This window comes from Notamacropus eugenii, chromosome 1 (genome assembly GCF_028372415.1).
Source record: "Notamacropus eugenii isolate mMacEug1 chromosome 1, mMacEug1.pri_v2, whole genome shotgun sequence".
Classification (NCBI taxonomy): domain Eukaryota; kingdom Metazoa; phylum Chordata; class Mammalia; order Diprotodontia; family Macropodidae; genus Notamacropus; species Notamacropus eugenii.
In genome coordinates this window covers 402,664,042-402,686,522 of record NC_092872.1, presented here as the reverse complement: position 1 = coordinate 402,686,522, position 22,481 = coordinate 402,664,042, and the positions used below count along the sequence as shown (strand labels likewise).

The 22,481-nt window shown below is 35.0% G+C and overlaps 1 protein-coding gene across 2 annotated transcripts in view; it reads right to left on the bottom strand.

Annotated features, from left to right (window-relative positions):
• Positions 1-22,481, bottom strand: part of RANBP17 (RAN binding protein 17) — a 331,100-nt gene that overhangs the window by 289,795 nt on the left and 18,824 nt on the right. For both annotated transcript variants that reach the window (XM_072630957.1, XM_072630955.1), the window contains exons 4-8: positions 15,177-15,343; positions 6,915-6,980; positions 3,642-3,746; positions 962-1,127; positions 215-288 (exon numbers count right to left, since the gene is read on the bottom strand). In XM_072630957.1, coding sequence (XP_072487058.1) covers positions 215-288; positions 962-1,127; positions 3,642-3,746; positions 6,915-6,980; positions 15,177-15,343 — 578 coding nt within the window. The remainder of the gene's footprint in view (positions 1-214; positions 289-961; positions 1,128-3,641; positions 3,747-6,914; positions 6,981-15,176; positions 15,344-22,481) is intronic.

Below are 22,481 nucleotides of genomic sequence, written 5' to 3'. Positions count from 1 at the left end.
GTGGATGGGCAGAACAAATTTTTAAAAGCAGCACTTTCATTGGAAATCAGTTAAATGGTCAATTAAACATGTCTCAGGAGATTAAGGGCTATTTACCTTAATAAAGGTGGAAAAAAAATCAAATAAATGTACACAGAGAGAAGAGTACATTTTTTTCAACAAATAGATATCATACTTTAATTTTAGATAAAATTAATAACTAAATTTTACTTACTAATTGAGATAGTAGAGGTGGAAGAGCATGATATAAATCGAAGAAAAGATCCAAAGTTTCTGACTCCAGGAAAACTGAAAAAAAAAAATTCTTCTAACCTTACTACTTTGAATTCATGGATTGCTTGTCTTCCAAGGGACTTAAACTATTGAAGAAATGGCACCATAAAAATAATTGCCAATCACAGTGCTTAGCAAAAAGTAAGTGCTAAATAATTGCTTTTTCAACCATTCAATTGAAAATCTAGCAAGGAGGAACACTTTTAAAGGTAAAGACAATTTCTAGTTTGTGATCTGGATGTTTTTAGGGAAATATTTTTAAAAGCAGAGATAAAAAATGAATTAGACAACATAATTTTCCTTTAATGTAATAGATTTTCTAGTTAATTTTACTGGGAAACTTCTCAGTTCTACAATGTCAAATGCTAGGAGCTGACACACTGTTTATTTTCCAAAACAGCTTTTTTTTCCTTCTGCTTCTTTTAAAATAAAATACCTAGATCACTCTGTGATCAGGATTTCAAAAAATAATTTTAAAATTTAGATAAGGCAGTGGAGTAGGCAGGGATCCTATTAAATTCTATTACAGATATTTATGAAGAGATATCTTAGCTATTTCGGGAAAAAGGTCCGCTTAATTCCTCTATGGATGTGCCAAGATAAAAATACAGTTTAAAGGGAATTATCACTGTTTTTTTTTTATGAGAACTTAATGTTCACCATTCCCACTAGTAGAACTTAATCTTACTTGTTCTCCAAGTTGTTGGAATCTGTACTGTGCAAAGATCATCTGCAGATTCATCGGCTGAACTGCCAATGAAGTCAAAATTAAGACAGTTGAGGACAAGTTTCAAGACCTGCATTACCACATTTTGTTGAACTTCATCCTGAAGATTTAAAGGTTTTGCCAACACCTAAAAAAATTTCAAAATTATTGAATATCTTACGTAAAACAGATAAATATTTTCTGTAAATTAACAGTTTTAAACTTTCAGTCTAAAACTATTCTTTAATTTCATGTTAAATTAATGAATATGTTTTCTAAAGATTACACACCAGTACATATGTTCTAAAAGACAGCTTTCTAAGTACAGTAGGTATAAAGGGGAAAAACCCACAATGTTAAAATCACTATTCTTCAACTTCTGTAATATCCTGGATTTGTACTCTTTTATTTTGGCTCTTTGGGAGTGACATCTTTCACACTTTATCTCAAATTGAATTAACTTTAGTTCTGAAATACCAGCACCCCTTGAAGCTTATAAAAAAAGGCAGCTTTGGGACAAATAAAAGAAAGTACTACTTTTCACAGCAGGTTGCAAATTTATGAAACTCATTACCTTTAAGAACACAGGCTAAAAATATAAGTTCAAAAAGAGTTCAGTTAATTTCATATATGATAGAACCATAAAAAGAAAGAATATAAAGCAGCCCATTCTTTGTGAGGTTCTTAGACACAGAGGAGGATGTGGCTCCTAATAGCTCACTGACATATTCAGATTGTCATTCCTTCCACTCCTGCCAATGGAGGTGGAGAATGGGTAGCAGTCTCTCTAGCTCATTTGTCTAAACTCTAGGTAGGATTCAGTTAAGGCTAAGTAACTCTGGCACCTGAGGACTCATGCTAATTGCACTTTGCACTTTCAGAGAAATGTTCTTTCCTTCCCCATTATATCCCTTGGCTAGGAGAGGATAGAATGAGATAACCATTCTCCCTCTTTGTTCTAGGAGTGATCACCAAGTCTTTGGGCTCTGTCTGCACTTCAGAACTAGGTTAAAATTAAGTGACCCTGACACTTTATTGTTCCCCTTTTCTTTCCTCTCTATTAGGATTGTAAGTTCCTTGAAGGAAGACTTTTTGAATTTGGCCTTTGTGCTCCCAATACATGATAGAGTGCCTTGCACATTAACATTAATGTAATTCAATTGATCCCTTAAGGGAATCCAGGATAGCTTGAAGAGCAAAGGGGCAGGAGAAATGCTTAACCTTTAGAGGTAACTGAATAAAAATCACGCTCAGTCATAAAATATCCTCCAGTGCCACTGTTAGAGATAAGAGTATTAGGCTGGATTATTAGTCTAGCTCTTTGTGACAGTTCTTATGCTATCCCAGTACTGATACAAATTAAAAATCTTAAAAAACAAAACAAAACACTTCTGAGTATGCTAACAGGCAGCACAAGACTTCTTAAACATCATAGGGTAATGTAATTAAGAATTACATTAGTGAATTTTACACAATGTTGTTGTTTGTCCTTAGTTTTTGAAGAGGATCAATAACATCAGGGGTGATGTCTTGATTTTGTGAATTGGATGTGAGGCAGAACTGCACAAAGTTATCATCCTTACTCTCTTCCAGAATCATCAAAGTCCAATGGCGAGACAAAAGTCAAGATGACTGGCAATGGCCCAGGATGCAGCAGACCTTAGAGTTTTCGATATCTTTGATATCTGACCAAGCTCTAAGAGTTCCACAGCACCTGCTTTAGCTACTTTCATGGCCACTGGAACAAATTATTCTCATCTGCCCATTCTACTGGGCTAAGTCTTGGCATGCTTGGGGCAGACATCCCCCTAACTCATCAACAGGTTTGAGGCCTATCAGTAACCCCCAACCTGGTTTATCTCTTCTGCTGGGATACTTTTATCAGAGTGTGGTTGCTGTGCCTGCTACAGCTCTTGAAGCCACAGGTAAGTGTCAGTAAGTAAGTGTCACAAAACTTGAATGGACTCCACTTATTCTGGAAGCCAGGTGAAACAGTAGATAGAGTGCTTGGCTGAAGTCAGGAAGATTTGATTAAGCCCAGCCTCTGAAACTTACTAGATGTGTGACACTCAGCAAGTCACTTAGCCCCAATCTGCCTCACTGTCCTCATCTGCAAAATAGGGATGATAATAATAACACCTATTTCCTAGGATTGTTTTGAGGATAAAACGAGATAATATTTGTAAAGTGCTTTGCAAATCTTAAAATGCTAATATAAACGTTAGAGATTATTGTTATTTATTACTTTATTATTAAATAAATCTTGGTTTGCTGAATAATTTTTATGAGAACCTCTGACACTATTTTACTACCTTTCAACACTAATCCAAAAGATGACTAGAGGAATCTGAAAGCAGGTGAAACCTAACTCAAGTACCTGGTAATTGTTACATCAAAAAAAAAGTTTCATGTAAGAGGCAATTGCAAGTTAAATAAATTATCTATGAATTTGATTTTATCTCTGTTCCTAGTGCTACAGCCTATAGATAAGATGCAAATTATCAATCCAGAAATCTTAGGGAAAAAGAAATATCATCATGCTAACAAAAAGGTATTCTGTTAGTTGCAAAGGTTAGAAATGCAAAATTAGACTTCATATGTGAACTGCAAATATCCAAAATGTACCAATATAGTTTCTGCAGAAAACTGTGAAATGTCTTACTTCTTTTAGGAGTGAGCACGCCAGTACTAAAATGTCCTTGAGAGATGTGTCCTTGAATGAAGTAGCTATTTTTCGGTGTTTTGCTGAAGGTCTAGAATAATCAACCTAAAGGGACCAGTACAAACAAAATTATTTAAAGAAATGAAAAAAATAAAAATATGAATCCCTAGTTACAAAAAGATAATCTCAAAATTAAATAATGAGGCTGACAAATCCAAATTATCTAGCAACAATTTGATGTTTATGAAAAAAGTATGGTATATAGAATACAAGAAAAAATAAAACTGCAAGTCATCTTTATTGTACAACTTCTGAAATGGGTGACATCTCACTGTGTTGAAGTCTATTCATTTGCAAAATCCTCCTCTAAAACCCTGATAGGAATCAATTCACCCGTTCATCATTCATTTCTTCTCTCATTTACAAAAAAAGGACCTCACAAACTTCTGATGTTGTCTGAAGCAAAGTATAGAGGAACTGTTTGTAGTAAGAAATACTTCTCAACTAATAGATTTATTATCGGCATAATAACAAATACTGTGGTTAAGATTACATAATTTCAACAAAGTATCATTTTCAGTGCTTGTAAGTGTCTTTAAACATTCTTCAAACTGAAGAATATATCCACACCCTACCCAAAATGGGCAAAAGTTCACTATTCATAAACAACCCACTGAAGATATTAAGCAAAAAGGTTAGAGGTAAAAGTTCTCTAAAGCAAGGGGAGTTTCCAGTGCACGCTTATGTCACCTTTGTGTTAACAATGCTCTAAAAGAAATAGTATTTCTGCCTCATGCAAGGGAAAAAGAAAGTGTACGTCTGCAGAAGATCCATGGTAGGTTTGTCCTAAGAGCTGAAAGATAAGCTTTTTTAATTATAGAAGATATACTTCTACAATAAAAAAAAATCCTTGAGTTTAGCTTGGAAAAAAGAATGTCTAAGTGAATAAACCAAAGTGATGTGACAGATTAAAAATAACGAACGTACTTTTGTTGTCTTAAGGACAAAATAAAACATAGTGTTTGTGATCATTTAAAAAGTCCATACAAAGTGAAGAAGAAAAATGAATTCTGAGCAATTTCTTAGGTGTATATGTAGTCTTGTAAGGACTTGTAGGGAAGAAATTGTGATTCTGAATTTAGAAATTTGAAACTGGGGCATAAGCAAAGTTAAAATGTTGTTAATGCATTGGATTGGGAGTCAAAGGGCCCAAATAGTAGCCCTGGTTCTACTGAGGAAGCTCCATATAATCTTTCGGACTAATTCATCTTTTCATCTGCAAAATGAGGAAATTGGACATAAAAATAATAATTTTATTAGCCTACACACTGCCACACATTGTACTAAGCACTTAAAAAACATTATCTCATTTGATCCTCATAACAATCCCCTGAAGTAGATGCTACTATTATCCTCCTTTTTCAGTGGAGGAAACTGAGGCAAACAGGTTATATGACTTACCTATGGTTACACAGCTAGTTAAGTGTCTGAAGACAAATTTGAACTCAGGTCTTCCTGCCTCTAAAGTTCTATCCACTGAGCCACTTAGCTGCTCAGTAATTATGAAAGGACTTCTAAGTTTTTCACAAGTTTTACAGTATAGAGTGACAGATCTAGAAGACGTTCAATGAATACAAGTTGATAACAATGAAGTTCTAAATTTGGTATGAGCAAAAAATGCCTCAAAGAGGTCATACTATTGAACTTGCAAAGCTGATGCACATGCTTTACTTGATGCCATCATCCCTTTTTGAAAGATGATGGCTTATTCATGGAAACCACTTTTTATTAACAACCCATTTCCTATAAACTGCTTTATTTGGAGAATAAAATACACAGTATAATACGATAAAAGACTATTTGTTTAGTGATAGCTCCACAGAAAGCTGAATAAATACCCAGTCTGAGATTTCCACCACTAGGAGAGGAAACATGATGGAAGGAGCATTATACATACAGCCAGAAAGCCTAGGTTTCAAGCCTCTTCTCTACTACTCTCTGACCCTGGGTGGGTCATTTATCTTTACTGTTTCCTATCTACGCTGTTCCTTCACTATTTCCTCATCTGTAAAATGGGAAAAAATATTTTTACTATATCCCTCATAAATTGGTTGTGTGGAGAGCGCTTTGAAATGAACTGAATTACTGAAGTATCATTATAGCCACCACCATCATCATCATCATCAACAACAGTCACTAGACTCTGTCACCTGCCTTGTGTTTTAAGGAACTATCTGATCTTGCAGTGCTAGATAAAGGAATAGGAAACAGAAACAAGAAGGCAGGTTTTCTAATATACTCAGAAAAACTGTGGCAGCTGTGTGGCCTTGGGCAAGAGGGCTAGACAAGCATCAGCTTTCTGGGGGTCAATTTCCCCACCTGGAAAACAAGGTAATCTTCAGGACAGAACTCATTATTTGTTTTAAAACCAGAATAACCACTACCAATTTTAGCAAATCTTTTTTACATATGTGGGATAATTTTCTAATGTCTAGGTCAGTCTAAGTAGAAAATATAGCAAAGTAACTTGGTTGTGGTTCCAGGCACACAAGCTGTGTACTTCATTACAAAGAGACTTCTGAACCACAGAAATGGCCCCAGGCAACATTCTCTTTAGGAGCCCAATCATTCCTATGTCACATTGCTACATTCCCTTTTGTTACACGACTATTTTCTATGAAACCCGACTCTTGCTTTTGTTCATGGTACAACCAATGTAACAGCAGAGGCGAGCAGGAGCAGGTGACTATATGCTCAGCTGCTGTGCGAAGCACTGCATCTGAAAATCCCCACTGCAAGGTGGACAACTCTGCCTGTACGTGGCACTATTCCAAGTGGCCTGTGCTTTGATCAACCCTGCTGGGTGAGCATTGTTGAAAATCAATTCACTAAAACCCTTTTCCCTTTTACTTGTAAAAGAATAAGCAACATGGTGGTTTGCTTCTCTTGAGCATTTAATTTTCTTCTTATGGTTACTGTATTATTATATACAAAGAAGATAAAAGGATGCCCATGGGGCACTGACCATGTCTAATTCTATGTTCTGGATAGTACCACATACTGTTGTTGTTTTCAATAATATTCAAACAGTTCCAATCTCTAATTGCATCACTCATTAAATAAACAGAGAATGTGACGTGAATACTCCGTAGTTTTCTGTTCACTAAAAATATCCTGACAGAGGGATGGAAACCATTAGCCACAAATAAAGTCAACAAAGAAATACAACTATGAGAATAACTTCAGAGTTTCCCTTAAAAGGTAAAAGCTTACCAGGTTCATTTCTTGAGTCAATTCAGAAAGGATTATCACCCCTATTACATAATGGTCCACGGTACCCTTGGAAGAAAATAAATTACAGATCTCAGTACAGGTAGAAAAGTTGATTCACAAATGTGTAAAACTGGATGATATTAACAAATGAAGTTATACTTGGCACTGTACAACTCACCTAGAAATATAGGTTTATGATCACAATATAGGAAATTAACTCTTATGGATTTTACCAGGGTCAGCACCAGACAATTCAGATTCACACTCCCCTGAGTTCTAGTTCTGTGTCCACCAGAATCTAGCTGAAAGGGACTGTTTCCCTGTACCTAAGGTAATATTAGCTCTTTGCAGCTATTACAGTTTATGATTCTATTTTGATAGCATATGGATTTGTAAGGGAAAAGCTGTCATAAACAAAGGCATAGTGATAATCTACATATTGAGCACTCTGCACCCATACCAAACTGAACTTTAAAATAAATCAGAACCGAGTCTCCTGTTTTACACAAGACTGTGAACAAGAAAAAAAATTCCCTTTAGCTATATAAATGTGTTTAGAGGCTGCTAAGATAGCTGTGTCTAATAAATAATTAATAAATAGTTTGGTAAATTAATTTAAGTTCCTGGATCTAATTCTGAATATGATCACTTAAGCCTCTTCGGTATTATTAGCTCATGTACATTTATTTATAATATACCTATAATCAAGGCATCTAAATTTCCATATATACTAGAGTAACTACATAGCTGTCAAAAAGTATAGAGTTTAACTGCCTCCATAACATATTTAATTTAATCAGCTTTCAATTTAACCATGACAACTTCCTCCAAATCAAAATTTTGATTTTAAAAATGCACATCATTAACATAAGCTACCCATTGCAAATTCATAGTAAAAGCATGTATATAAAAATATAAGATTCAATTACAACAAAAGCATAAAAATCACTGCTAACACTGACAATATCCTTTTCAGTGAACGGATAGGCTTTAAGAGTCATTCTGCACTGACAATATAAATTACCTTTGGGTGAGAGAAACAATGCACAGCCCTGGTACTTTGCAGCTTAAACTAAACCTCACACAATTCTTGACATATGAAAGTGATATCTACTACAGGCAGCCAAAGAGTAAAGCACAACTTTAACTGAATCTAACCCTCTAACTGATACTTCCCAGGACAATGCTATGCCATTCACTGAAAAGGCAGAAGCTTACTTACTATCACATTCTGTGATGATGTTAAGAGGATGGGGCTACTGGCTGAAGAGAAGGCACATGAGGGAGTTCTCCTGGATATCATAACTACTGAAAGCTATCAGGGAGCACGTACCCCAGCCTTCTCAAGTTGCATGAGATGCTATTTGGAAAAATTGTGTTTGGCAATTCAGTCAACATGGGCACCTCTCAGCTGCTGAAAAGTGCACTGGACAAACAGGCCTTAGTTTCCCTGCGTATAAAATAAGAGAGTGGTTAAGATGATCTCTAGAGAGCTTTCCAGCTCTGAGTCTACATTTGTCTGAAATGTTAGCAAGTACCAACATATTTTTTACACTCTCTTTGAAAAGGGGAAATACTTTTGTCTTTTAAAGGAGAATAACTCCACTGATTGCTTTTATATATCTGGGAACAGCCTTCTTGAGCTTTCTATAATTTTAGATAAAAAATGTCAATGAGAACCTCTTTAGTTAGTCAAGCTATAAGTGTCAAAGCTCATCCTTCTCTACCAAAATTGTAATTCTGCCTTTGGTGTCATAACACGCACCTTGCTGAATGATAACCAAAATAAGCACTAGAATTCCTAAGATCTTAGGCTTGGGGGGCTGGAAGGAAACTCAGAGATCATGTGGTCTATATTTCTAAAATGAGAAAACTAGGCCTTGAAAAGTATCTAATCATTTGCGCAGGGTCAGACAGGTTTGACGGAAAAAGAATTAAAAAAAAATTATTTTGAACTTAAACATATAATGACCAAAAAAACAAAGAACATTTCCATATATACAAGCACAACATAAAAAGAGCATTCAATATAAAACCGTGAATTGGAATTTCACAGTTTAGTTTTTCTGAAAAATGATGTAATAAATACTATATATCATTTTCAAAGCTACCCTGTTTTTCTGCACTTCCTTATAAATTTTATTTTATTCTCTGTTGTATACTTTTATTTTCCTTGCTTTCTCCCTACCAACTACTTAGAGAAGGTTACCATTAGACACAAATACGCCTATATATATAAAACCTTACTATACATACTTCTATTTATCAGTTCTTTCTCTGTATATGGATAGCATCTTCCTTCACAGGTACTTTGTAATTGATTTGAGTACAATACTCAAAATGACTTAGTTGTTTAAAGTTATTCTTAGAACATTATTGCCGGTACTATGTACAACATTCTCCTGATTCTGTTCATTTCACTCTTCATTATTTCATAGAAGTATTTCCATACTTTTCTAAAATCAACCAGCTCATCCATCACAATTATATACCACAACTTGTTTAGTCATGCCCCAATTGATGGGCATCTCCTTAATTTCCAGTTCTTTGCCACCACAAAGATAGCTGCTATCAATATTTTAGAGCATATAAGTTCTTTTCCTTTTTTTCCCTAATCACCTTGGGAAACAAACCTAACAGCAGTATTGCTGCGTCAAAGGGTAGACACACTTTTCTAACTTTTTGGGGTAATTTCAGATTGCTCTACAGAATTCTTGGATCAGTGCACAGTTCTACCAACAGTGAATCAGTGTCCCAAATTTTCCACATCCCTTCCAACTTTTGTCACTTTTCCCCTTCTATTGTTTTAGCAAATCTGATAGGTATAAGATAATATCTAAAAGTTGTTTTAATTTGTATTTCTTTAATCAAGTGATTCAGAGAATTTTTTCATATGGCTACATCCTGCTTTGATTTCTTCATTAAAAAACTGCCCGTTCATATCCTTTGACCATTTATCAATTGGGAAATGCCTTGTATTATTATACATTTGATGAAGCTCCCCATATATTTGAGATCTGAGACCTTTATCTGAGAAACTAGTTATAAAATTTTTCTCTCCATTTCCTGTTTTCCTTCTAACCTTGGCTCCATTGCTTTTATTTGTACAAACCCTTTTTAATTTAATGCAATAACAATTATCCATTTTACATCTCACAATGCTCTCTTATTTATTCATAAACTCTTCTCTATTTATAATTTTGATAGGTAACACATTCCATGTTCTTCTAATTTTTTTATATATTCTCCCTTTATATCTAGGTTGTGTACCAATTTTGACTTTATCTTAGTAAATGGTATAAGATACTGGCCTATGCCCAATTTCTGACAGACCATTTTCTAGATCTCCCAATAATTTTTTTTAACCAAATAATGAATTCTTATCCCCAAAGCTTAAATCTTTACATTTATTAAACACGTTATCCTATAATAATTTGCTACTGTGTATTATGTCTACTGTGTTTCACTAATCTACCTTTCTATTTCTTAGCCAGTACCCAATAATTTTGATAATTATTGCCTTATTGTATCTTTGAAGGTCTAGCACTGCTAAACCTCCTTCCTTTACTTTTTTTTCATTTATTCCTTTGATATTCTTGACCTTTTGTTCTTCCAAATGAATTCTGGTATGGTTTTTTCTAGCTCAGTAAAATAACCTTTTGTTTAGGTAAAATGACCATTTTTATTACATTGGCTCTGCCTACTCCATGAATAAGTCTGATTTTATTTGCATAAAGAGTGTTTTATAATTATGTTCATATAATTCCTGGATTTGTTTTGATAGGTATATTCTCAGGTATTTTACACTCTATAGTTATTTTAAATGAATTATCTCTTACTATCTCTTCTTGCAGGGCTTTGCTGGTGAGATATAGAAATGCTGATGATTTCTGTGAGTTTATTTTATATCCTGCTACATTACTAAAATTATTGTTTCCACTAACTTTTTAGTTCAATCTTTAAGGTTTTCCAAGTATATCAATCATATCATCTGTAAAAAGAGATAGTTTTATTACCTCCTTGGTCCATTCTAATTCCCTTAAATTCTCTTTCTTCTCTTATTGCTATTGTTAACATTTCTAACATAATACTAAATAATAATGGTTACAGTGGGCATCCTTGTTTCACTCCTGATCTTACTGGGAAGGCTTCTAGCTTGTCTCCACAACAAATAATACTTACTAAGTTTAGGTAGATGCTACTTTTCATTTTAAGGAAAATCCATTTATGCCTATGATTTCAAAGGTTTTTAATAGGATTGAGTGTTGTATTTTAGCAACAACTTTTTCTGTATCTATTGATATAATCATATGATTTTTGTTACTTTTGTTATTGATAAAATTAATTATGTTAATGAATTCCTGGTATAAATCCCATTTGGACACAATATATAATCTTTGTAATATATTGCTGTAGTCTCCTAGCTAGTATTTTATTTAGGATTTTTGTGTCCATATTAATTAATAAAATGGATCTAGAAATTTTCTTTCTCTTTTATGCTCTTCCTGATTTAGGTATCAGTATATATGTTTCAAAAAATGAGTTTGGTAGGAATCTTTCTTTGCTGATTATTCCAAATCTTTGCCTATTATTAAATATTATTTAATACTGGAATTAGTTGATCTTTAAATATTTGGTAGAATTCACTTGTAAATCCATCTGGTCCTGATATTTTTTCCTTAGGAAGCTCATTTATAGCCTGTTCAATTTCTTTTTCTAAAATAGGCTTATTTAGAAATTCTATTTCCTCTTCTATTAATCTAGGCAGTTTATATTTTTGTAAATATTCTTCCATTGTTAAATTTATTGACATATAACTGGGAAAAATAACACATTTTGATTTCATTTCCATTAGTTGTATATTCACCTTTTCATTTTTAATACTAGTGATTGAGTTTCAATCTCTCTTTTCTAAAAATCATACTGACTGATGATTTATCTATTTATTATTTTTTTACATAAAGCTACTCAACTTTACACTCAATTTTATTAATCTCACCTTTAATTTTTAAGATTTCTAGTTTGATGTTTAGGGAATTTTCATTTGTTTTTTCTTCTAGTTTTCTTAACTGCATACTCAATTCATTGTCTGTTCTTTCTCTATTTTATTAATATAATAAGCATTTAGAAATACAAGCTTTCCTCTGATAACTGTTTTTGCTGCATCCCACAAATTTTGATATGTTGTCTCATTATTATCATTTTAAATGAAATTTCTGATTTGTTCTTTAATCCACTCATTCTTTACATTATTTAATCTTCAATTAGTTTTTAATCTGTATTTCCATGATCCCTTATTGAATATAATTTTTATTACACTGTGATCTGAAAAAGATGCATTTATTATTTCTGTATTTTACTATATAGTTTTTATGCCCTAATATATGGTTAATTTTTATGAAAGTACCATGTACCACTGAGAAAAAGGTAAATTTCTTTCTTTTCCTATTCAGTTCTCTCCAGATATCTATTATATCTAGCTTATCTAAGATTCTATTCACCTCCTTAACTTCTTTCTTATTTATTTTTTTTGGTTAGATTTATCTCATTTTGAGAGGGGAATGTTAAAGTCCCCCACTATTACTATCTATTTCCACTTGTATTTCATTTAATTTTTCCTTCAAAAATTTAGATGCTATAGAATTTGATGCGAATATGTTTAGTATTGACATTGCTTCATTTTTATGGTGCCTTTTATCATAATGTAGTTTCCCTATTTATCTCTTTTAATTAAGTCTATTTAAGCTTTAACTTTATCTGGGATCGTAATTGCTACCCCTTTTTTTTTACTTCAGCTGAAGTATAATTTTGCTCCAGGTCTTTATTTTAACTCTGTGTGTAGTTCTCATTTTAAAAATTCTTATTTCTTATAATAAAAAATATTGTTGGATTCTGATTTTTAATCTATTCTGCCATCCGCATGTTTTATGGGTGAATTAATTCCATTCACATTCAAAATTCCCCTCTATTCTGTTTTTCCTCACCATTATCGTTTTCACTCTCTCTTCTTCCCTGTACTTTCTCACAAGTCTGATTTATTTCAAACTATTAACTCCTAATCCAGACCTTTCTAAAGAACCCCTCCCATATCTTCTCCCATTACCCTCCTATTCTTTAAACTACCTACCCCTCCAAGAATCTCTACCATATCTCTCCCTATACCCTCCTACTTCTTGATCTACACACTCCTAAAAGTCTCTCCCTTACCCTATCCACTCACCCTTCTATTTCTTTATAAATTTAGAAGACTTTTATACCCTTCTAGATGTATACATTAGTCCTTTTTTAATTCAGTTCTAATGAGAAGCCTTCTATATTCATATGCATTTTAAAACTACCCAAGTAATAATGACATTCTCAAGAGTTCAAATAACATTTTCTCATATAAGAAGTAAACAATTTGACCTTCTTGAGTCCCTTATAATTTGCCTTAATGTTTGCCTTATGTTTCTCCTAGATGGCAAATTTTCCACTCATTTCTGGTCTTTTTATCACAAATATCTGAAAGTCTTTCAATTCATTAAATATCCTTTTATTTTCATTCAGAATTATATTCAGCTTTGCTGGGTAAGTTATTCTTGGTGGCAAATCAAGCTCCTTTGTTCTTGAAAATACAATGTTCCAAGCCTTTTAGTCTTTTAATGTAGGAGCAGCTAGATCTTGTGTTATCCTGACTAGAGTGCCTGACTATGATGTTCCTGTGAGTTTTCTTCTTAGGATCTCTTTCAGATGGTGATCAATGGGATGTATTCTATTTCTATTTTACCCTCTTACTTCAGAACTTCAGGGCAATTTTCCGTAATAATCTCTTGTAATGCTGTATCTAGACTTTTTTTTATCATAACTGTCAGGTAGTTATTGTCTCTCTCCAATCTGTTCTTCAGATTACTTGCTTTTCTAACGTTTTTTTTGTACTGTTGTTTTCTGATCTCCTCTCCACCCTGAACCACTGCCCTTAGCCATGCTATGATTAAAAAAAAAAACTCTTGCTTCCTGTGGTCCGTTCTGTGGCTGTAAACTTAATCCTTAGCCCTAGAAGGGGCGCCAGGGACTCTGTTCTCCTGCTCACAGGTAGCAGTATCCCCACCCCTCTGCTGCAATACTCAACAAGAATGTCCTTGCTCCTCCTTGCCCACAGCCACAGGACCAAGTCTGGTCAGCACAACTGGGCCAGCATCCCACCACAGTGAAAGTCCTTCAATCTTCCCCCACCCCCATCTGACCCACCCACCCCCAACCCATACACACTGCTTTGAGGTGAATGCTCTGGAAGCCAAGACTGATGCCTGACTCAGCTATCCCCAGGGCTTGTCTGATGATTCAGTGGAGTCAGCCTTGAGGTGTTTACTCTTCAATCACCCAAATCTTCACCCCAAAGATCAGGTCTTTCTTAAGCTCCTCAAGTTGTTTTGGGAGGATAACTGCTTTACCCTAACTTTTTCTGTTGCTCAAAGGTTACTTTGAGGCAATATTTTACCTTGTTTGTGGGAGAATTTGGGGGAACCCAGTATTTTCTGCCCTATTTTGTCATTTTCCCAGAATCCTCTCAAAAAAAGAATTTGAAGTCAGGTTTCCTGACTCAAATAAAAAATTCTTTACATAGTATATTTATTATTAAGGTGTATCAGATGTCCAACAACTGAGCTTAAGGCTATGTAAAAATGGGAAGTACTGGCCTACTTCAAAAAAAAAAACTTCTCAAGGTTTTTTGTCTTTTTAAAGATATCAATGTGTACAGTAGAAAGAACACTGGCTATGGAATTTTAGGAGTTGTATTCAAAATCTGCCTCTGATACCATCTGTATAACCTTTGGCAAGTCACTTAACTTCTCTGGGCTTCAGTTTCCTCATCTTTAAAATAAAAGTATCAGACTAACTAGCCTCTGAGATTGTTTTCAGCTCTAAACCTATGATCTTATGGTTTTATTATCAGACATCCTTAGAACATATTTCCCCATTAGATATTATCATCTACATTTTACATTTACAAATAAAATATCATCTATATTTTAAATTTATATTTAAAATAAATACTTTAAGTTATACTGAATATTAAAACTGTTAAGTCTTGATGTACTCTTCTCTGGTTTGTAAATTTGAAAACTTATATTTACTAATTATAGAAAACAAGAACAATGCACAGAAACAATCATTATTAACCCAGTAGTATCAACAGCTCATAGTATCATGTTGCCTTAGTCAACACTCAGTAAAAAGAAAAACCATTTATTTCCCAAATGTATATGAAGAATGAGTTCTTACCTGTAGAAACTTTTTTGCATCAGCAATAATGTCTCTAAAAACAAATTCATCTTTCTGAACCTCAAACCATCCTAACTTGGTAATTTTAGCAATGACTTGAACAAGAGCTTGAATGACAAAGGGAGCCAGTTTGGGTTGAGATGCTATGTAGTTCAAAATGTAATTCCCTGTAAAAAAAATATTCTTCATCATTATTAGAATTTTTCAGCACTATACATTTCAGTAATCATGCTAGTACCAAAGCTGAGTATCTCATGACAAGTTTTTCCAATGAAAAATTACTGTATTTTTTTCCTTCAGGTACTGTATTTCCAACCATCTTTTATTTCAATAGATAGACATAATGAAAAGCAATGTAATTTTCCTAAATATAAAGCAAAGTCTACTTTATTTACTGTTTAGATTTTGATTTGACATCCTAAAATTATTTTACTTAATTCAGAGGGTTTAAAATTGCTAGTTGAATGAATGCTCAGTAGACAGTGCATCATTGGAATGATTCAAGTACAGAAAGATAGAAATATAAGGAGTTATGCTCAGGTAGGGGAATGGTACAGTTTCTAATTATGATAATTGGAAACTTGTGGGAAATGTTAAGATCTAGTGTGTTTAACATCTCTGTGTGACTAAGGTAGAATAAAAAGAGATTAAAGAGATATGGGACTTAAGGAAACTGAGGAATTGGAAGGTTAGAGAATTTGAGGGAACCTCCATGTACTAAAGTCTCCTAGTACTTTTAATAAAAAGTACTAGGGGACTTTAATATCTACAGAGATGCCTCTAGTATAAAGGGTAGGAGCTGAAGAGGAAAGGAAATAGTGAACCAGCTGCCAAACTCCTTAAGAAAGGAGGGATTCTGAGGTCCCATCTCATAACCCAGACTGGCAAAGTCGACAAAAAAAAGAAAATGACAAATGTTGGAGTCTCCTGATTGAGCATTTTCAATAACCCACATTCCTGGAATTCTCTCTCAGTGGTAACTTTGGATTGAGCAGTTTCAATTGAATTATGAGATCAGAAGTCATATAACAGAGGTTTTAGAAGACAGTGAGAGAAGAGGAAGCAAAAGTAGCTAGTATAGATAGATTTCTCAAGAGATTTAGCCAAGAAGGGGAGGAGAGATATAGAACAATTAACTACAGGAATCAAGTGAAAGTTTGTTAAGGATGAGGAGACACAGGTATGATGGTAAGCAGCAGGTAAAGAGCTAGTAGACAGGAAGAGACTGAAACATGAATGAGTGAGGATTATAGGAAGTATCTGCTGAAAGAATCAGGAGAGGATGAGATCCAAGAATCAATCAGTAAATAAACATTTATTAAGCACCTTCTATGTGCCAAGCACTGTGCTAGGTGCTAGGGATACAGAGGTAAAAGCCAGTTTTTACTCTCAAGGACCTTTCAATCTAATGAGGAGACAACACACAAATAGGTACAAACAAGCAATAGACAGGAAAAAATAGGAAATAATTAAAAGAAGAAAGGTACTAGAATTAAAAGGGGTTGGGAAAAACTTTCTGTAGAAGATGAGATTTAAGTTGGACCTTGAAAAAAGTCAGGGAAGCTAATTAGCAGAAACAAGGAGAGAGAGCATTCCAGACATGGGGGACAGCCAGAGAAAATGCCTGGAGCCAACCAATGGTGGAATGTCTTGTTCCTGGAACAATGAAGAACAATGTCACTGGATCAGAGTACATGGCAGGGAGTAAGGTATAAGACTGAAAAGGTAGAGGGGGTTGGGGCAGGGGTGAAATGTGGGGTAAGGGAATAGGTTATAGAGAGCACTGAACACTAAACAAAGGATTTTGTATTTGATCCAAGAGACAATAAGGAGATACTGGAGTTTTTTGAGTAGGAGGGTGACATAGTCAGACCGAAGCCTTAGAAAAATCACTCTGGTGGCTGAATGGAGGCTGGATTGGAGTGGGGAGAGACCTGAGGCAGACAGACCAACAAGCAGGCTACTAAAATAGTCCAGGAATGAGATAATGAGAGTTTGCACTAGAGTGATAGTAGTGTTAGAAGAGAGAAGGGGGAATATTTGAGAGATACTGCAAAGGTGAAATTGAAAAGTGGTGACAATATCTTGGAAATGGGGGTGAGAAAGTGAAGGGTCAAGGATGACATTTGGGTTAGAAGCCTGAGGAACTGGGAAGATGGTATTGCTCTTGATGGTAATTGAAAAGTTAGTAGAAAGGAAGAGTTTAGGGGGAAAGATAATGAGCTCTGCTTTGGACATGCTGAGTTTAAGGTGTTTGCTGGACATGCAGTTCCAGATGTTTGAAATGCAGTTGAAGATATGAGATTGAAGATCAGCGGAAAGATTAGGACAAGACAGATAGATCTGAGAATCATCAGCACAGATCACCAAGTGAAATGCTATAGAGGAGGAGCCAGGAAAGAACCTCTAACCTATGTATATATGGTATGATACAGAGGAGGACCTGGCAGGTGAGACTGAGAACTGGCCTGATAGGAAAACTGAGAGAGAAGAGACTGTCAACAGCGTTAAAGTCTACAAAAAGATCAAGGGGAATGAAGATTGGGGGGAAAAAACCCAATGGATTTGGCAAATCACTGGTAACTTTGGAGAGCAGTTTCAGTGAAATGATGATGAAAGCCAGACTGTAAGAAGAAAACGAGAAAAGGGAAAGTAGAAGCAATTATTACAGAAGGCCTTTTCAAATTTAGCCACAAAGGGCAAAAGGGATATAGGGCAACAGTTAGTGGGGCTTCGAAGGATCAAATGAGGCTTTTTTTATTTTTTGGAAGATGGGGAAGAAATGGGCATATTTGTAGGCAGTAAGGAAGAAGCCAAACAGGGAGAGAATGAAGATAAGTGATAAAATAGGGATGAGGGAAGAGGCAATTTACTGGAGATGGGATGAAATAAGATTATGAATGCAAGTGGAAGAGTGAGCCTTGGTAAGAAGTAAGGTCACAGCTTTGTGTGAGACAAGGGTGGAGGAGAAGATGGAGACAGAAGGCATCTGATCAATGAGATGAGGAAGAGGGAAAAAGAGGAAACTTATGGAAAATGGCCTCAATTTTTTCAGTAAAATATGAAGCAAGGCTCTCAGCTGAGAGGGTGAGGGTAGAGAGAGCCATAGAAGTTTGAGGAGGGAAGAAAACCTTTGAAAGAGCTGTGGAGAGCAAGATAGTGAGTTGATAAGGGAGGTGTAAGACTGCCTAACCACAGTTGAGGTTATGTAACATAAATCTGTTGTGGAGCCAGTCAGAAAAGTCACGTGATTTTCTCAACCTTAGTTCAGCAGTACATGTTTAGGAGCAAAGGCAGTGAATGATGGGAGTGATCTGACAATGAAGTTTAGCAAGACGAAATGACTTAAATGATAGAGGACAAGTATTCACGAGAGGACATATAGAGTTGAATTGGCTCATGAAGGGGTCAAAATGGGGAAGAGAAGAGAGAATACAGGCTACCTATTGAACTAACTTTATCTTGGGCAAGAAAAGAGAAATTTTATATTTGATTTCTATCAACAAAGCCTAATATATTACACATGTCTCATTTTATGTTTCACAGGACATTCAACATATTTTGCTGGAGTTCAATAAGTACCAAGCAATAATGATAAAGTGAGAAGACAGCAATATCATCATTGGTTCTGAGGTTTATATTTCTATAGCATAAACAAAACATAAAACAAGGTATGTTAGGAAAAATTAAGGAAATATTCACAAATATAATGGTTTTTGTACTGGATAACCAGAGATGTCAATGCTATAGGACAAGGTGTTAAATATGGGGCCAAAATTCTGTATGTGACCCACAAAACTCCCAAGTATGGCCCAAATCACATTAAATTGTAACTGGGAAATGTTTAACAAAACAAAAAAATACAACAAAACATAGATACTATTAATATATTGTTTTCTAAGTCACTACGTGGCCAGCAAGGATCCTTATGTATGGTTTAGGAGTCCTTATTTCTATTTGAGTTTGACATCTCTGCTCCAGGGAAATCTGGATGTACTAATGCAGATTGGCACCTACTCTGCAACCTATAGTCTTAGAGAGTTTCTTATATGTCTGGATCATATTGTTCTGGTTCATATAGCCTATATTATATGTTCAAAAGAATGGGGACTAGACCTCTAATAATAGTAGATGCGTAATAAGCATCAGTCGATTAAGTGATTGATGCTTCAAAGGCAGGGCTTAAATCTATGTCTTACTGATTCTGATGAGAACTCTATATCCACTATATCAGGCCACACCTTTAAGGTCAATTAAGGTACATGAAATAAAAGGGAAAATTCCTTTAAGCCAACAGAAAAGGCTTTGTTAATCAGAAGGTTATGTATTTACTACTAACTACTTCATTTGGCTCCCACAAACAAATCAAAAAGACTCACAGAATCTTGGTGTTTTTGAATTTTGAAAGTAACCTGACAGGTCAACCTACGATTCCTGTAGAATAAATCCCTCTACAATATCCTTGACATGTGGTACAATCCCATCTCTGCTTGAACTTTTCCAGTCTGTCTGTGTTGAGAGAGAGAGGGAAAGAGAAAGAGAGAGAGAAAGAAAGAAAGAGAGAGAAAGAAAAAAACAAAGAAAGAACTCTAGCCAGTAAACCCAAGTTAACTGGGCATCCTCTGGCCATCCAAATTTACCTTTCTTTGGAGAGAAGGAGGGTGCTGTGGTGGGACAGAAGGGAGAGGATGAGCTGAGTTAAGCTGGGTCCCCATTCAGGCAGCTCTATCTACAGATTTGTGTTCATCCTTCGTTTTCAAAGAAGACCATGACATCAAAGAAATGATGAGATGACTTGCACTTGACTTTGTTTTGAGTGAGAGAGGGCTGTGTAAGGTCACCAGCCTCACTTTCTCCTCCTGAGCCATCTGGATCCAGTGACCAGATATTCATCAGGATGATTGGAAATGGCCCAGGATGCAATGGGAGACCTTGGCCTTTTCTGGCTATGCCCTATTCAGGTACTCACTTAGAAGTGAGGTGATGCCCATTCAGCAAATAGGCCTCTTTAAGAAGTAATCAGGGAATGGCCCTTTTAATGAGCAAAAGAAAAAATATAAGTAAATCAAGCTGGGAGGGAACTTTTTCAATAGTGGAGAGAACACTACTTATAATCAATCAATCAATTAGCAAGAATTTATTAAGCAAAAATATTTACTGAGCAAGTTTTTTATCAAACACTGTGCTGGGTAGCAAGCACACAAAGGACAACAATGAAACAGTCCTTGACTTCACAAAGCTTATAATCTACAAGTGGAGACAAAAATGTACATATAAATAAATCAGATACAAAAATAAATACAGCAGCCCACTTTAATTTGGGACAACTCTAATTGCTAAGAAAACTATATTTGGTTAAGTTCTGTTTATCTATAATTTCCCCCATTCACTCTAGTTCTGCCATTTAAAACTACAGAGAGCAAATCTCTGAACAAAAATCCTTTTATAAAAATACCTTCATATCCTAATCAACAACTCATCCCTAAAATACCTCTAAACACAAAGAATGTGGATAATGTTTTGGAATCTATGGTGACAAGATATAACTAGTATGAACATATCACTAGAGTTTAATAGTAAATACTTGTTGACTGATGAATTGAGATCAAGTGACAAATGTCTTTCAAAGTCCAACAAATACACCAAAGGAATATAAAAAAAGAGGAAAAGAGTCAACTTGAGTCTTAGACAAATGCCCAAATATTTGGAGAAATGGTAGACAGAAGATAAGCATAATAATTAAGCTAACCCTATTTAACATAAGCATATATAAAAACTCTTCCTCCCTTCCCAAATACAATCAGCTGCCAAATTCTGCATATTTGGTCTCCACCCCATCTCTTACCCTCTACCCTGTTCTCCCCTCACATGCCTTCCAGACTAATTCAGGCACTCACCATATGCCTGAATTACCGACCTCCAAACTGGTCTCTTGGTTACTTTCTCCTGTCTCTAAGCCACCGTTCACACAGCCGCGTGAACAACCTTCTGTACATAACTGTCACTAACAGCCACAACATCATCACCCTAATTCAGCACTGAAAGCTCTCCACAATTGGTAGCAACTTAGTTGTCAGGTTTGTTTCTACATTACTCTCTTTCTTTGACTTGACTGTTTGATTACAGGGAAGTTAATCTGCTGCTGCTGGAAGTATGAACTGGCTCTACTGTTTTGTAAAACAATTTGGAAGTAGGCAAGAAAAATTATTAAATTGTTCTCACCCTTTAACCCAAGACTAATGGGACAATATTCCAAGGAAAGACCTCAATATGCAAAACATTAGTGCAACATTATTTGTAGTAACCAAGAGCTGGAAATAAAGAGTGCCCAATAATTAGGGAATGGCTATATAATTTAAAGCAATGAATGAAATATTACTGCAACAAAGGCAATGACAAATTTGAAGAATTCAGAGGAAAAAGGGAAAAAAGGAAAAACTTACATGAAATGGTGCAGAATGTGAAAGCAAAGTCAAAAGATCAATATATACAACGACTACAATGTGAATAAAGTCAAAACTAAGAGACAATGAATTCAGGTTAAATGCAATGAACAAGGCTGACACCATACTATCAAAGTTAAAGTACATATCCAGTCTGTTAACAATTAGTAAATGACAAAAGTAGAAAGTGACTGTACTATGAGTTCTAATCCTGTTGTTACACAGTTTTACTTAAGTAACATTAAAAAATATTTTGCAGGGAGGGTTTACTTAAATATCTGTTAGCAAGTTTCAATAGGGTCAAAACAAATTATTAATACTTTCTAAAAACTAAAAATAAAATGATCAATTAATTTCAATTAAATAAATATTCAATACAGGCTACTATGTGCCAGGCACTAAGAATACAAAGACAAAAATGAAACCAGTTCAGCCCTCAAGGAGATGACATTTTACCGTACACAGATATGGAAACACAGAATATAAACAAAGCAAATACAAAGTAATAGGGAGGGGACAGAGACACTAACTACTAGGCCAGATCTGAATGGCCTCTTTCAGGAGGTGGCTCTTGAAACTTGAAGAAAGGTAGGAATCTCAGGAGGTAAGGAGAGAATGCTCTTCCTTATTGGGAAATAGCCTAGCCAAAGAAGGATGGACTATTTTACATAAAGAAAGCAGCAAGGAGGCCAGTTTATCTGTAATGTAGAATGCACTAGGGTAAGTAATATGGAAAAGTAATATGGAGCCAACTTGGAAAGATAGTCCGGGACCAGACTGTGAAGCGTTTTAAATGCAAACAGGACTTTATATTTTCTCCTAGAGATAACAGAGACTCACTGCAGGTTCTAAAGCCAGAGAG